General features: G+C 39.7%; 3 protein-coding genes across 6 annotated transcripts; all 3 read left to right on the top strand.

Moving 5' to 3' along the window:
* The first annotated feature begins 235 nt into the window (after positions 1-235).
* On the top strand, positions 236-2,816 carry mterf1 (mitochondrial transcription termination factor 1). 3 transcript variants are annotated; one of them, XM_010791466.1, is made up of 2 exons: positions 236-416; positions 1,101-2,816. In XM_010791466.1, the coding sequence occupies exon 2, from the start codon at positions 1,129-1,131 to the stop codon at positions 2,275-2,277; it is 1,149 nt and encodes a 382-aa protein (XP_010789768.1). In that variant the 5' UTR covers positions 236-416; positions 1,101-1,128; the 3' UTR covers positions 2,278-2,816. The 3 variants fall into 3 exon arrangements, with proteins under 3 accessions (XP_010789768.1, XP_010789767.1, XP_010789766.1); XM_010791465.1 differs by having other exon boundaries at positions 330-416; positions 1,087-2,816; XM_010791464.1 differs by lacking the exon at positions 236-416 and adding an exon at positions 432-678.
* dus3l (dihydrouridine synthase 3-like (S. cerevisiae)) lies at positions 345-10,013 on the top strand. Of its 2 annotated transcripts, none has more exons than XM_010791467.1 (16): positions 345-416; positions 3,934-4,034; positions 4,775-5,045; positions 5,147-5,498; positions 5,740-5,801; positions 5,895-5,984; positions 6,151-6,192; positions 7,166-7,318; positions 7,461-7,577; positions 7,892-7,957; positions 8,038-8,148; positions 8,579-8,675; positions 8,875-8,950; positions 9,227-9,415; positions 9,505-9,633; positions 9,739-10,013. In XM_010791467.1, exons 1-16 carry the CDS (start codon positions 414-416, stop codon positions 9,809-9,811), a joined length of 1,932 nt encoding a protein of 643 aa, XP_010789769.1. In that variant the 5' UTR covers positions 345-413; the 3' UTR covers positions 9,812-10,013. The 2 variants fall into 2 exon arrangements, with proteins under 2 accessions (XP_010789769.1, XP_010789770.1); XM_010791468.1 differs by lacking the exon at positions 345-416 and adding an exon at positions 3,191-3,266.
* Positions 10,014-10,874: 861 nt separating this feature from the next.
* LOC104962948 (zona pellucida sperm-binding protein 4-like) lies at positions 10,875-14,847 on the top strand. Its single transcript, XM_010791463.1, has 12 exons — positions 10,875-11,067; positions 11,729-12,217; positions 12,300-12,409; positions 12,499-12,667; positions 12,842-12,964; positions 13,056-13,225; positions 13,536-13,633; positions 13,740-13,930; positions 14,058-14,235; positions 14,315-14,441; positions 14,641-14,715; positions 14,794-14,847. The coding sequence occupies exons 1-11, from the start codon at positions 10,908-10,910 to the stop codon at positions 14,713-14,715; spliced, it is 1,890 nt and encodes a 629-aa protein (XP_010789765.1). The 5' UTR covers positions 10,875-10,907; the 3' UTR covers positions 14,794-14,847.
* The last annotated feature ends 106 nt before the right edge of the window (positions 14,848-14,953 follow it).

The following is a 14,953-nucleotide window of genomic DNA, read 5'->3' as shown; positions in this document are numbered from 1 at the left end:
AAAGTGCACGGTCGGCGGACTCCGTGATGAGTCTCCATTGTGATTTGAAAAATTCCTTCGGTGGGCGGGAAAAAAACGGGTTCGTCAGAATCGTCACTTCCTGTACTGACAGTGGAGGTCATATGGTGAAGGTGTCCTGAGAGTGCAGCCTGCACCGGAACTGTCCTGAGAGTGGAGGTCTGCAGGCAGGCTCCCATGGCCTGGATTAAATCAAATGATAAATGAGTTCCATCTAGTGGTTAGAAGTGAGCTGGGGCCAGTTTGTCTCCAAAACGCCAGATGACGCTGTGAGAGCTTTTTTCCCTCGAGCTTCGCTCACTCGAGCTTCGCGTTTCCGCTTTCTCCTTGACACTGGGCTGTCATCAAAAAAACACTACAGCATGATGTAGTTGGCTAAGAGAAACCAAACGTATATGGTATGCTTTTTTATCTAATTTCTTCACAAGGACTATCGCTTTGAAACATTGATAATTCATTGAACATACTAAATGTTTAAACGTTATCGCTCAATACTTGTTCGGTTCTTTAAGGCAGTCATTTGGGGGCGAACAAAGTGTCTGACGTAGCTGCTGTAGCTCGTCTTCGTGGTGTGTTTTTGTCATATATCTGTACATTTAGCCATCACCTGGTTTCAAGGTAGTAAATAACTACTGCCTCATCGTAAGAAATTAGAATAATGTGAGTTTTCCCTTCGCACAGATTCTTAACAGAAGCTGACATTGTCATGTATCTGTAGATATAAGAAATATCTCCAAGATTCAGATGTTAAATACACAATTTGATCAACAAATGAAATAGGCTCCATTGATAGGAGATTAACTATATCTCAACACCTTACAACATTAAAATGCTTCAGACATGTTTCAACATAGAATCCAACCGAATTTAAAATATATTCTATCTAAAAAATATATATCTGCATTTTGAGTAATTTTGATTCACATATTATTCATATTTACTGTTCTTTTATTTAAGTAGGGAACAAAATATTAATTACATAACAAACAGTATGCCGTTTACGTTCAAACTGAATTTTTCCCTTTGACTCCATCATTGTTTAGCTAAACATGTTTATTTTTGTTTCAGTTTCTCTAAAACAGGCAGAGGTGTTACAAAGTAGCTTTACAAATGGCAGCAGTAGCCGGAGTAAGGGCTCTCCAAAGGCTTCATCAACCAGGGATATTTCAGCGGTGCTTTGGGCTCATCCCAGCACAGTTGACACCAACCTGTCTTCCCAGGAGGCTTTGCACTGCTCCTACAGGTAGTAAGGAGCGAAAGCAGCCGGACACCCCAGAGAATGTATCGCTGGTGGAGAATCTGAATCTAATGGGAGTTGACGTGAAGATGGTACGCCTGCGTCAGCCCGGGGTGCTTCGTAAAGCCTTCACAAATGAGCAAGCTGTCGCTCTCTTTTTAGACAAAAAAGGTGCCCCTACTAACATGATCGCTAGCATCATCTCCCGTTATCCTCGCGCTATCACCCGCTCCGTTCAACACCTAGAACAGCGCTGGGTGCTGTGGAGAAAGATCTTCAATACTGATGAAGAAATTATGATCGTCCTGTATCGCTCACCTGAGTCTTTCTTTCGCACCAGTAATAATGCCAACTTCGATAACAACATCACTTTTCTCACCTCGCTGGGACTGGACACCAAAGACCTCCATCGTCTGCTAACCACAGCGCCGCGGACATTCTCCAACAGCTTAGTGCTGAACAAGCGGATGGTGGCCTTTTTGGAAGAAATATGTGCCGAACTTGGCGGGAACAATCCAGAGCAGTTTCCTAAAGCTGTAATATCCAGAAACCCTTACATTCTCATCAGAAGCACGAAGAGAGTCAGGACAAATATCGACATCCTTAGAGCTTCTCTTATGTTGAGCAATTCAGAACTGCTCCACCTCTTTCAAGGGCCTGGAGCAGAAATAATGGACCTTTCTAGTGAATGTCTGAAAAATAATTTTCTAAGTCTCGAGCAAAAGATGGTAGCAGTTGGCTGTCAGAAAGCTGACATTAAGAAACTAATCCTCAGCTTTCCAATGATTCTGTTCATTGGGAAGGACACGCTCAGCAGTAAACTGGACTGTCTGTTAAAAGGGGGAATAACAATGGAGCAGATAGTGCGAAAGCCCAAAGTGTTAGAATACAGCACACAGAACATCTCAGGGCGACTTGAGGAGCTGAAGAGAGTGGGATATGACTTTCAGGATAAAGGCATCAACGTCCTGGACTCTAGCCAAAAGCGCTTTGATGCAAAGATTGAAAGACTTGATGCCTGAGGACAGAATATAGCTTCTTTATATGATGTTACATAACTTTGGATGCTGCTTTTACTTGGGCTTGCTTTACCAACATGTTTTGTTCATTTAGTATGTAGAATATGATTTCTGACTTTTAGATGTCTCTTTTGTAACACTGGTTTGGCTATGTCAAACATTTTCCCTGATTAATCTTAAGGTCTGTAAAATAAGGAAAAACTAAATCACAGTGTTATGTTCAAAGTTTTTGTTTTGTCCAACCAATTATCCAAAAACACAAAGACATTTTATTTTTTTACAAGGCAACTAGTGCAGCAAATGCTTACAATTGAGAAACTTGCTGCTTCAATGTTCTGTCAATTGACTGACTGTTTGAGTTCTAATAGCTAGTCATTTATTGTTAAAGATTGCACTTTTTTATCACTGACACCTGTTAAGATAATCCTCTTCCATTGATTTGATCATTTTATTTCTTCATCTTGTATACATTTCATGTTGGAGAGTTGCTCTTAGAATTCATGTAAGGATACAATGTTGAAATAAAAGTGATCTAACTGTTACAATGTTAGTCTTTCTTTTTGTAATAATCTTTGTATGGGAGAATACATGCACGCAGGTTTTGTTTTTTGAATGATGGAATGCCTGTAAAGAAAATATATGATATAAATCCTATTATTTTATTTGCAAAACATATAACCCTGCCAGCAATATTTGTATCTTTCCAAACATAATGGAGCTTTTCCTCGCTAGGATTTGTGAGAACACTACAGTGTGACGTTAGCTTATTGGGCCGTCAGATTTCTATTTTCCATAATATGAGTAATCTGATGTTATACTTAATTCCTGTACTGTAGGGATCAATTTCAATTGTTTTATAGTTTATTCTGAAAATGTCTGAGATTAATTTGAAAGAAGCGGAACCAATGTGTGTCTGCCAGTACACCCGGACCTCTCCAAATTGCTGCACATGTCTTTCCTCATGCCGTGGGATTGTTGCTGCGCTTGTTAGGGTAAGAGATAAGCATAATCAAAGTTAACGGTATTTGTTTAGTGTTTTTACTTTTGCTTTTTAAGTGCTATAAATTACTCTTAAATGCGTTAGCATTCTAGCAGCTAATCGTTTCTGTGAACATCCTTTATGTTAGCTGTTAGCTTCTTAGCAGGTAGATTTAGTTAAAGCTACAGTAACGTTAGCTGTTTACAAACTTAATATAAAAGGTAAGTTACTCTGCTAATGTTAATTTGGATTCATTTCCACAGCCAGGCAACCTAAATGAAGGTAACATGATTTTGCTTCAGCTGACGTTAAGTCAATTTATATAAAGTAACGTTACCGGTTACAGTAAAACATGCAGTAGTTGGAAATAATTATTATGATCATTTATATAGCACCTTTCATACAAGCAATGTAGAACAATGTGATTTACAATGAAGGAAATGAACATTGATTGAATATGCATTTTCACATTTATTTCAAAATAAAATGCATTTTATCATAGTAAACACTTGAGAAATATAAAATCAATGTTAAACTAAAATGAAATATAACCCCGAAATGCATAACCAAAGGTGGATATCCAAAGCCACTGTATATTAACAATAATACAAATATTCTGTCATGTGATACATTAGTTAGTACGATTTAATCAGTGGATTAATCGATATGTTTTCCAACAGAGGGATTTGGAGAAAGCCTGTGGGATGGAAAATGCTATGGAGGAAACCGTTGAAAAGAAGACTGATGTCGTTGTGAAGGGCGATGCTGCACTCAAAACGCAGTAAGTTACTAGCTTATTGTGGAATACATGAGATAGTAAAACTGGTGGAAATCACTGCAAACCTTCTCACGTGTTGTCTGGAGTATATACGGCTTGTATACAGATGATATGACAGTAACCACACAGCTGTCAAAATGCTGAGCGCCATGACTTGTCTTAGATAGGTTCCATACTACAGCAAATCTTGTATTTTAATAAAGTTCTCTGTTGTTAGATCAACATGTTTCAGCCATTTAAGATCTCCAGCTTGTACCTTTTCCTTGCATCTTGGAAAATTGTGTCAGAAATTCCTTATCCATTATAACACTTGAATTACAGCTGACATCGCACCAGTTTGACTTATTTTAATGTGTCCTTATTGGCATACGCAGAGGTACTATTAACTTGGGGCAGGAAATGCCTCTCAACTTGAATAGAGTAATCCACTGTTTCCCAGAAGAATAGCATGGACTCAAACATTTCATCCTGCACGCTGCTTTTGTCTGATGTAGTCAACAGAACTGCACAGTTAGCAAGAAGGCTTAGCAGCTCCATTGTATGCATTTAACTTCTTGTACAGAGTATGGACTCAGCTTTCCTTCCAGTTTTACAAGGGCCTGTAAGCCCCTCATTTAATTGTACCATAACTGAGTCATTAATGTGGTTTTAGAGCAGCATGCAAAGGTGACAGAATATTCTGTATACTATAAATGCTGGCCTCAAATGTCTCCAGTCTCATATCTCTTCTTTTTTATTTGCAGATTCCTAACCACCAAAGACAAATTTCATGAGTTTGTAGACTCTGGGTGGAAGGGCCCAAAAGGACATAAGACCAGTGATAATGAAAAACCTGAGGAGGAAAAAGAGACATCTGTGGAGGAACCTGAAACAAAAAAATTCAAAGTAGACCCTGAGGAGAGGAATAAAGTTGGCAAACCAGACGGTAAACGCATTCGGGGACAGAATAAGTCACGGCCACACACGAAGCCTAATGCCTTTGAAGAAAAACGACTATGTCCTTCAGTCATTCAGGTAGAAAATGTTAACAAATCATTCTGGAATACCACAGAAGTATATTTTGCAATCACTAGGTCTGCTAATGGTTATTGTCATGACTGTTCCCATCCATGCAGGACAATAAGGAATGTACCTATGGAGACAAATGCATCTTTCTTCATGACGCAGCCGAATACACGGCCTCTAAGCTCGCTGACATCGGGGAAAGCTGCTACCTCTACGACACATTCGGAAAGTGTGGTTATGGTCTCTCCTGCCGATACGCAAAGGCGCACACCACACCTGACTTCAAAACCATGGAGAACGCCGAGCTAATAAAGGCCAACGAGGGCAGGGAGACGGTGAAGAACAGCCTCAAAAAAGAGCTCCAGAATCAACTGAGGAAGCGCTCTGTAGCCTTCAAGAAGTCAGAGGAGTACCTCAAAACACTTGCAAACAACAAAGAAAAAACACAACGACTTGGAAATGGTAAGACTATATAAAGGTTTTCTTTGTAAATGTCTTATATGTATATTATTCCAGCTCTCAGTTGTTCTTGTCTCATAATGAATCTGTTCAGTGGTTTAAAACTGTAATTGGAAAAGGAAGTGAAGTGAGTCTCTGTGGAGCTCATTGGAGCTTTCATTTAATCAGCTCACTCTAGCAACGTGCACGTCATTCCTCATGATACAAGTTAAATTCAGTCTTTTTTTACACCTTGGTGATACAGCTGTAGTATCTGCAGATCCAACAGGAGAGGAGCAGCGTGTGTCTACTGAAGCAGAAACACAGGTAAACGCTTTTACTGAGCACAACACAGTATGTATACATGTTATGTTGCTCAGTATTTTAGATGTTTATTTGTACATGTTTGCTTTGTAACAGGCCAGACAAGATAAACAGCCTCCAGTGAAGACTATTGGCCCACTCACTGATGAGGATGTCATTAAGTTGCGCCAATGTGAGAAGAAACAGGTATATCTCAGGCCAACATCTTAACTGCAATGTCCATTTCATTATCGGTTATCCATTTTTTTTTTAATTGTACAATTGAATTACAGCCAGCTGATACTGTTAAATAGTCTCTGCACAAGTCACTTCTGATTTATAAGGAGTGATGGGTTCTGTCTCTTTGTTCAAGGTGGACTTTCAGGACAAGCTATACCTCGCTCCTCTAACAACTGTAAGTACAACCAGATTTAATTGAGTCCTGAGGATAAACATATTATTGCTGTAGTTATATGCGTAACTGCTGCCAAACTACCGTAATTTTCGGACTATAAGCCGCGCCTTTTTCCCTATTTTTAGACGCTGCGGCTTATATAACGGTGCGGCTAATCTATGGATCTTTACAGCTAACGGCCAACACCTTTAACTCTATGGGCTATATGGCAGGAAAAGCTGGAGGCCGGAAAAGAGTGAGACAGGTAGCGCGCAAAAGTAAAAGTGGAACCGAGAGTGGTATGCCGCTGCTGCGGCTTATATTCAGGTGCGGTTTATAGTCCGAAAATTACGGTAATCAAATTGAAGTGATTCTGATTCTAAGTTTTTTATTTAAGGCCCCCTATTTTCTGTTTTTCTTCAATATGTTATAGGTCTNGGAGGATCTCGTGGTAACACAAGAAAACTTGGTTTATAGAGAGTCTCCCGCGCACCGAGGAATAAAAAGTAGATTTCATTGTCTGTCTCTAGTCGTGAAAACTTTGTACCGACTTGGTCTCCCCAAATACCCTACGATGTTACTAGACAAACCACAAACCTCGGTTTGTGAAGTCTCTGTACAAAACATATATAGACTCTGGAAAAGGTGGGGGGGGGGTTACCTTGGTTGGTGATTGGCTAATGGTTGCACAAGCCAAAAAATCGTTATGACATCATAAAGTGGCCAAAATCTGATCAGCTCATTTTCAGGCAGGTTTTCATTTAAATGGATCAGGAAAAAAAAGAGAGCAAATCTCTTTTCCTGAAACTTTCAGAATCTCTTTACACAGAGGGGACACATGCTTATGTATAAAAGACATGAAAAGTGGATTTTGCACAATAGGTGACCTTTAAGATTCTGCTCCTATAGAAGCAGAATTAAAACATATTATATCAAATGCTAGCCCAGATATGAAGTATTGACCTGACCTTAATGATTCCCTTTAATTCCCTAGTGTGGAAATCTGCCTTTCCGCCGTTTGTGCAAGCGCTTTGGAGCAGACATCACCTGTGGGGAGATGGCCATGTGCACCAACCTGCTGCAGGGCCAGCAGTCAGAGTGGGCCCTCCTGAAGCGGCACGAAAGTGAAGATGTTTTCGGCGTCCAGGTGCTTTTCCTAGATTTCTTTAACTCCTCAGAACAAATCTGCTCTCTTTGATGTTGTTAACACTTTTAGACAAACTACAAATTGTATTATTTTACTGTTATCTAAAGATTTGTCTGAAGAAAAGTCCAAATGTTGTCTTCAGGTGGAGGGCTGTTTCCCCGACACCATGACAAGGTGCGCAGAGCTCATCAACAACAACGCAGATGTTGACTTTGTGGACATCAACTCTGGATGTCCCATTGACCTCGTCTACAAGAAGGTACACCCTCCATAAAACCCATTAGTTCCACACTTTAGATCAGTATTTCTTTGAACTAAAGTTCAATTAGAACCCACCTAAAAGCTTAAATCCATCCCCCCTTTGTTTGATACAGTCAATGCCAAGAAAAAGATAAGCAGAATTATCTTTTTCTAAATAAGGCGGGCCAGTTAAAGTAAAATAACATTAAACCATGATGACTAAGCTTTAAAGTCAGACAGTCATTTGTGTTTTATGATCCAGTGTATAAAGCATCGTTGAACATCATCATGACACTCACTGACAGGTGGCGTTTGTTTGCTTTCCCTCATCAGGGTGGAGGCTGCGGCTTGATGACACGCAACAGAAAGTTTGAACAGATAATCAAGGGAATGAACCATGTAAGTTTGGGTGTTTTGACCCGGTTCAGCTGGATGAGATGGCTTTTAGGAGGAAAATGTAATTTTCTTTCTTCCTGAAGGTCCTTGACGTCCCGTTAACAGTCAAGATCCGCACTGGTGTTCAGGAGAAGTGCAACATAGCGCACAAACTTATTCCAGAGATGAAGAAGTGGGATGTCTCTATGATCACAGTAAGTAACACGGCATGCGTTTGAGCAGGGGAAAAAGGCATCGACCTTCATGTGTTGAAAATTATTAGTATAGTGGCAGTTTAAGTAAAAAAACACCTGCAAACAACTGCAGTCCAATCAGTCTTGTTTCAAATAGTGTAGGAACAAGTGGACACTTGAATGAAAATCATAAAAAATCATGTATTAATTCATGTGGCTAGCTTTATTATTTTCTTATGTTGTTGTTTGATTTTAATGCACTCAACAAACCACTTTGAAATGTAATGTGAGAGCCCTTGATGTGTCTATATATCTAAGTTGATGTGTTATACCATTTTGCATTTTGATTGACTTGATTGAACTACATTTGATGCAAGTTTGATGCATAATATTTGTTCCTCCTTCAGCTTTAAAGTATGAGAACACAACTGATGATGTAGTTTCCTTACAGTTGCATGGCCGATCCAGAGAGCAGCGCTACACTAAACTAGCTGACTGGGACTACATCACCGCCTGCTCCAAACTGGCTAGTCCTGTCCCCCTTTTTGGTATGTGAACTTGTTTTTCAATTTCTTGATTGTAGTTACACACACTTCAGATGGGGGCAAACTATTATATATAGGTGAAAATAACTCCATGTGTGCATTTTGATACTTTGAAGGTTCCAAAAATCCTGCACAGGCCTAAGAAATGTTATCTATTGTTGATAATGATTGAGACTAAGGTGACTTGTGTTTATTGTCCCAGGTAATGGAGACATTCTGTCCTATGAAGATGCCATGAAAGCAAAAGAGACCGGAGTTTCTGGAATTATGATTGCAAGGTTGGTGCCACTTATAGTGATTCAATAAGTAGACAATATAATAGAAACACAGAGGCAAAAGTCAAGATTGTACAAATATTTTGTCCACCCTAGTTTATTTACTATGTTGTATCATTGTCAGTGAACTTCTTGTGTGTTCTTACTTTCACAGTAATTTAGAGGATTATTTAACCCATAACCAGTCATGACCAGTGGAATTACTCTATATTACAGAGCCGAATTATCTTTGTGGTGAACTTGAAACTGATTGTGCATGTCTGACTTTTGGATCTTCAGGGGTGCTCTTATTAAGCCCTGGATCTTCACCGAAATAAAGGAGAGCCGACACTGGGACATCTCGTCCAACGAGCGAATGGACGTCCTCCGGGATTTCAGCAACTTTGGTCTAGAACACTGGGGCTCCGACACACGGGGGGTGGAGAAGACCCGCACATTCATGCTGGAGTGGCTCTCCTTCATGTGCAGGTAGCGAAATATTGTAATTATGAAAGCAATATTTATGACTTGTAATTCGACCAGGCCGCTAAATATATGAGTTTATCTCTGCCTCTTAGATATATTCCAGTGGGCCTGTTGGAGCGGGTGCCACAGAAGATCAATGAGAGACCTCCATTCTACATGGGCAGGAACTACCTGGAGTCACTGATGGCCAGTCAACATGCTGGGGACTGGATCAGGATTAGGTGAGCAGGGAAACATCAAGAAACACCATTTTAAAGTCAGGCTACAATAAAATGAACTGTTGATGTATTTACTGTTTGTAATGTCCTTCGCTTTCCCCTCTCCAGTGAAATGCTGCTCGGACCTGTACCAAAGAATTTCATCTTCTTGCCAAAACATAAAGCCAATGCCTACAAGTGATTTTTGTTGAAATATCTGGTACTTCCATTTGTTCTTTTGTTTGTTATAGGCTTTAGAGAATAAGATTCAAAGAAAGCTAATCTATTGTTATGAATAATAAAGGTTGGAAGAGTCTGATTATTTGACCTGTGGTGATGCAGTAGCAGAATACATGGCGTGTTTGTGTACTTGAATATATGCAATAAAGTATTTTTTGGCCACACAAGATATTCCTCTTTCTTTTATTCTGAATGAAATTATTTGATATGAGTCATTATGAAATATATTCTGACACAAACATCCAATATTACTCATTACAATACTTCAAATCTATTTTTTACATGAAAAATAAAAAGAGATATGTTTGTTATGACATCAAATTGAGCAACACTGTGGGAATCATTTACCATTTTGATAAAATATATACTTGGTGATCATTTTAGTAGTAACAGGATGTAGATGCTTTTGCTGAACTGTTTTGCCCAATGATCTAAATATATTGTGATTACTTGAGTCTAAGTTTTGGTATAATACTGTGACCTGAAATTGGTCAGGACACTAGTGAAGTGTATTTTTGTATTTTCTCAATAAGGCTAATAAAGCAAAGCAGAATTCCCAATCGGTATGAATGATCAAATATGTTTAATTACCTTTTGGATATGAACATGTGTTGCATACTGCACAATGCACTGAATGTTTTTTTCAATTTTTAATAGAGTTCTTTACCAAGTTAATAACAAGTATTTATTATTCACAGTTGATGACTGAAATATGTATAAGATACAAAAAGTGAACATTTATCAATGTATAATCATTCAATATTTTAAGTGGCCAAATTATAAACCCCTACATTGGTGTCAAAGATAAACCCTTGTTGATAAGACTCATGAACATGAAATAAGGCCAGTCTATTTTCAACGACTTCTTTTTGGAGCAAATATGCGAGATTGATTCACACACACACACACACACACACACACACACACACAAGACTTGATTAGCAAGTGCCAACCAGCAGCTTTCAGGTGCAATCAATTAACTCCAACTACTTGCGTGACAGGAGGATACGTCTTCATTCGACATTCTGCAGCTGGTGCAGGGTTATTCACTTCGAGCCATGGCTGGTATCAAGGTTGATCTGTGGGTGGTGCTGATGCTGTCTGGGACTCTGCTGCTGGGTCCAGTGCGGGGATGGAAACCAATCACCATCGATCAACTCAATAATTTCTACGAGACCGGGCAATGGGGAGAACCAGAACCAAGCGTGACCTCCACAGGTAAGCCCCTCTCCATCTTCCTCAATGAGTGAAAGCTTTTAGCTGTTGGAAAAAAAAGTCCTCCATCACATTATGTCTGGGCCTGGAGTACTTATGAATTAAAATACTGTTTTACAAGTGAGAATTTGAGGCATGAAAGGCTCTTTCTCAACTAAATTCTCTTGAGGTTTAGCTGATATATTTTATTCGTTTGGTAGCACCAGTCATTTGGGCTTTTAAAGGACTGCTGTTCCTGTTACTCGTAGCCTAATGGCTTGATTACATTGTATGTCTTGTAAGTGTTAAGAAGTCTTGTGTTCCCTGCCAAAATATTTTGTGTTTAGCCTTGGGGCAGTTTTATCCGTTGCAATACACTTGAGTGGAGTGAAAAAGCTCAATTGATGGGAGTAAAAAGACTTCAGGAACTTGTTCAAAAAAAAATGAGATATTTCAAGCGTCAGTTATGATGGGAGGAATTAAGGGTTTGAGTCTTCACAATGTGTTCTAAAATGTATTTAATTTTAGCTACAAACTCCCTTTGGGCAGACTTGTTGCGGAGTCTGCACTTGGCACTATATATTAAATACAATTATGGAAAATGGTAACAATATTTAGCTGTCTTCACAAAAGGCTTTTTTGACTGTATTCTTTTGATTTTGGTAACAACGACTGCTTTCTCTAGATGACCACATTGACTTTGATGAGGTGATTCCTGAGGAAGAGTTACATGAATTGGGCCCCTCCACCGGTAGAAACCCCATGTCTGCTCACCATGGATTCGAGGAGGATGTAGAAGATTCTCATCCACAAAACTGGGCCAGTGCTCCGAACAGTGCATTTCAGGTGGAATTTGATGATTATGATGCCCCAGAAAGAAACATGGCCAGAGGTAGTGAACGAGAATTCCAGACGGGATTTGAAGATGCCCCTCAAAGAAACTCGGCCAGTGGCACCAATAGTGGATTTCAGGTGGATTTTGATGATGCTGATGCCCCAGAAAGAAACATGGCCAGAGGTATTGATCAAGACTTTCGGAGAGGATTTGTAAATGCCCTTCCAAGGAGCTGGACCAGCGGTACCTGTCCTACTTCGTCTGGGTTAAGTGTGACTTGTAGTGAAGCTGGTTTCAAGATTGTGCCGACGGGTTCCCTAAGTGATGTTAAAGTTTTGGGTATGTATTTGACCTTGTCTGCCAATTTGTAATATTTGCATCTGGTCAACTTACTATGACTTTTTAATCCTTCCCCCTCCAGGCTCAAAGGAATTGATGGCTGTCATGGATGCTCCAGGGTTTTGTGGTTATAAAGTGAACGCTTTCCAGAAAACCTTGACTGTACCCTTCACTGGGTGCAATGTGAAGCATGTAAGTGAATGAGAATTTTGTTTTATTAAACCTTGCATTTAGGAATTCACTTCCTAAAGCTCCTTTTTTTTATTTTTAAATGATTACAGACTGATGGCTACAGCCTGCAGTTGTTGTACGTCGATGAGTTTGGTAGCACACAAGTCACCACTGCGATTTGTGACGAAGTGCCCGACCATGGCCTGTTCCCTCGCACCAGTGGCTTGGACAAACCCCGGCATGTCTTCATACCAACAGAATCGCCAAAACAGGCAACAAGTGAGTGAAACTGCCTAATGAGCTATAAAGTAATTGTTGGAAGACATTTAATGTTGCAATGCTGAGGCTGTACTACATATTTATGATAAAGGACAAGTGTAGGAGACTTGTTCTTACTTCAAGGGTGGTTTTGTGGGGTAAGGCAGGCACTTTAAAATGTCCCTGTCTTTTCAGATTGTGCTGTCGTCTCAGGGGAGAGGGTGACTTGTGGTACTTCACAAATTTCTTCTGCAGACTGTGAGAAGACTGGATGCTGTGTGGATTATTCTACATCTGCATGCTACCACCCGCTGGATGGTATGGCTCGTTTAAGGAGATGTTATGTAAATGTTTTACCCAATTTTAAACTATTATTACGGTAGCTTTTTATTCTCACTTTTTTCTTCAGAGTGCACTGGGGATCAACACTTTGTCTTTGCCATTCGCTTCGACTCTGCATCCATCCCTTTGGACCCCACAAAGCTTTTCATTCCTGGGACAACTTGTAAACCAGTCATTGTTAATGACAAGGTCGCCATCTTCAAGTTCAAAGTTACCGAATGTGGAGCTCGTGCCTATGTAAGTCGTTCACTCTGCATGACTGTTTAACAATGCACTTTTCAACGAGTTAATTGAGATGATGATTCTTAGTGATGTCAAACTTTAAGACTCAGAATTGACTCAAGAAAAATCTTTAAACCGCAGCTTAAGTTAACTTCTCAAATGGGACAACCCAAATTAATCCACACATTCCTCCACCTCAAGGATAAATTGTTGCGATTTTTCAGGTAATAAATCACTATACTAAAAGACTGGTAATAAAGACTGCCTAAGGCATTACAGATACAGTGGTTGAGTTGAGGGAAAACTGTGTTTATTTTTCATACAGGAAGTTGCTGGGACAAAGATCTACCTGGCTGAATTGCAGACGATTGTCAAAGCTTTAAATCTTAAGTATGGCATAATTACAAGAACTGATCCACTCAGGTTAGTCGGTTAATTAAAGGTATTTTTCCAGCAATGTAATGTTGTAGCATTGTCTGTACTTTTAGCACCAAGCTTGAACTGACTTTTATTAAACAATGTCTTGTAGATTCATGGTTGAATGCCGCTACGGCCAATCGGGCTCTCATCCAGAGCCTCTTGCCAATGTAGGCTATATGGTCAAGACTCTATCTTCCAGCTTGCCATCATCTGTCATGTCTGATGGCGTGCTATCATCTGTCATGTCTGATGGCTTGCCATCATCTGTCAGGTCTGGTGTACAACTGAGAATTGCAACAGGTGAAGTTTTTCTGTTTATTCATTCCAAATGAAATTCAAATGTTTACACTTGGCTGGAGTTGGCTCATTCAAAAGCAACTCAAACATTTGTCCAATTTCTATACATTTGCTTGTTCAACCTCAACAGATCAGACTTATTCAAACTACTTGGAAGATGCCAAGCTGCCCCTGCGACTTCTCCTTGGCAAACCAGTGTATCTTGAACTGCGCCTGCTGTCCCCAAAACCGAATACAGCAATTATGGTCAACTATTGTATTGCTTACACTCGCTCTACAAAGAATGCCCTGGTGCTCATTTGTGAAGGGTAAGCATGGATCTAAACCCCATTCATGTGTAATAAGGTCATATAATTATCCTAACCGTAACTTCTGTTATATCTGCAGGTGTACCAATCCTTATAACCCAAATTTGGCCATCCTTGAAGTCAGTGACCTTCCCACAAACCGACGCTTCATGGTCCAGGCCTTCCAGTTTATGGATCAAGCAACAAACCAGTACCTCAATGAAGAAGTGAGTCAAAGTATTAAGGAAGCCTTGCTGGTTTAAACGGTCAAAATTATGCCGTATTAAAGGTCTTGTTTTGGCTTTTGCTTAAGACTCTGCACATTGCTAAACTTTACTGTTTTGTCTACAAAGGGAAAATTGGGCAACTTGTCCCTCAAGGATTTATGAATGATTTATCATGTGGTAAATGTTTATTTCCCTGCAGATCTACTTCATGTGCTCTGCTGAAGTCTTTAGGACAACAGAGAAGACTTGTGCAGAACGGGGCTTTGACGGATAGGTGAGAATCTAAAGTTTCTAAACCGTGCAATGAATTACCAACTCTTTCAATGTCTTGTCAATTTGTGTTTGCTTTTAGACACGATGAGGATCTGCAGTTGAAGACATTAAGAAAACAATTGATTATTAACTGGAAAAAATAAAGTTTTATAATACAGCATACAATGGTCTGTCTTGTGGTGTTATGATTTGTGCTCTTCAAAAAGGTGTTCCATGTCATGCTAAAATGAAATTGACAA

Source organism: Notothenia coriiceps, unplaced genomic scaffold (assembly GCF_000735185.1).
Source record: "Notothenia coriiceps isolate Sejong01 unplaced genomic scaffold, NC01 NC01_scaffold00035483, whole genome shotgun sequence".
NCBI lineage: Eukaryota > Metazoa > Chordata > Actinopteri > Perciformes > Nototheniidae > Notothenia > Notothenia coriiceps.
This window is presented reverse-complemented; position numbering and strand designations above follow the sequence as displayed.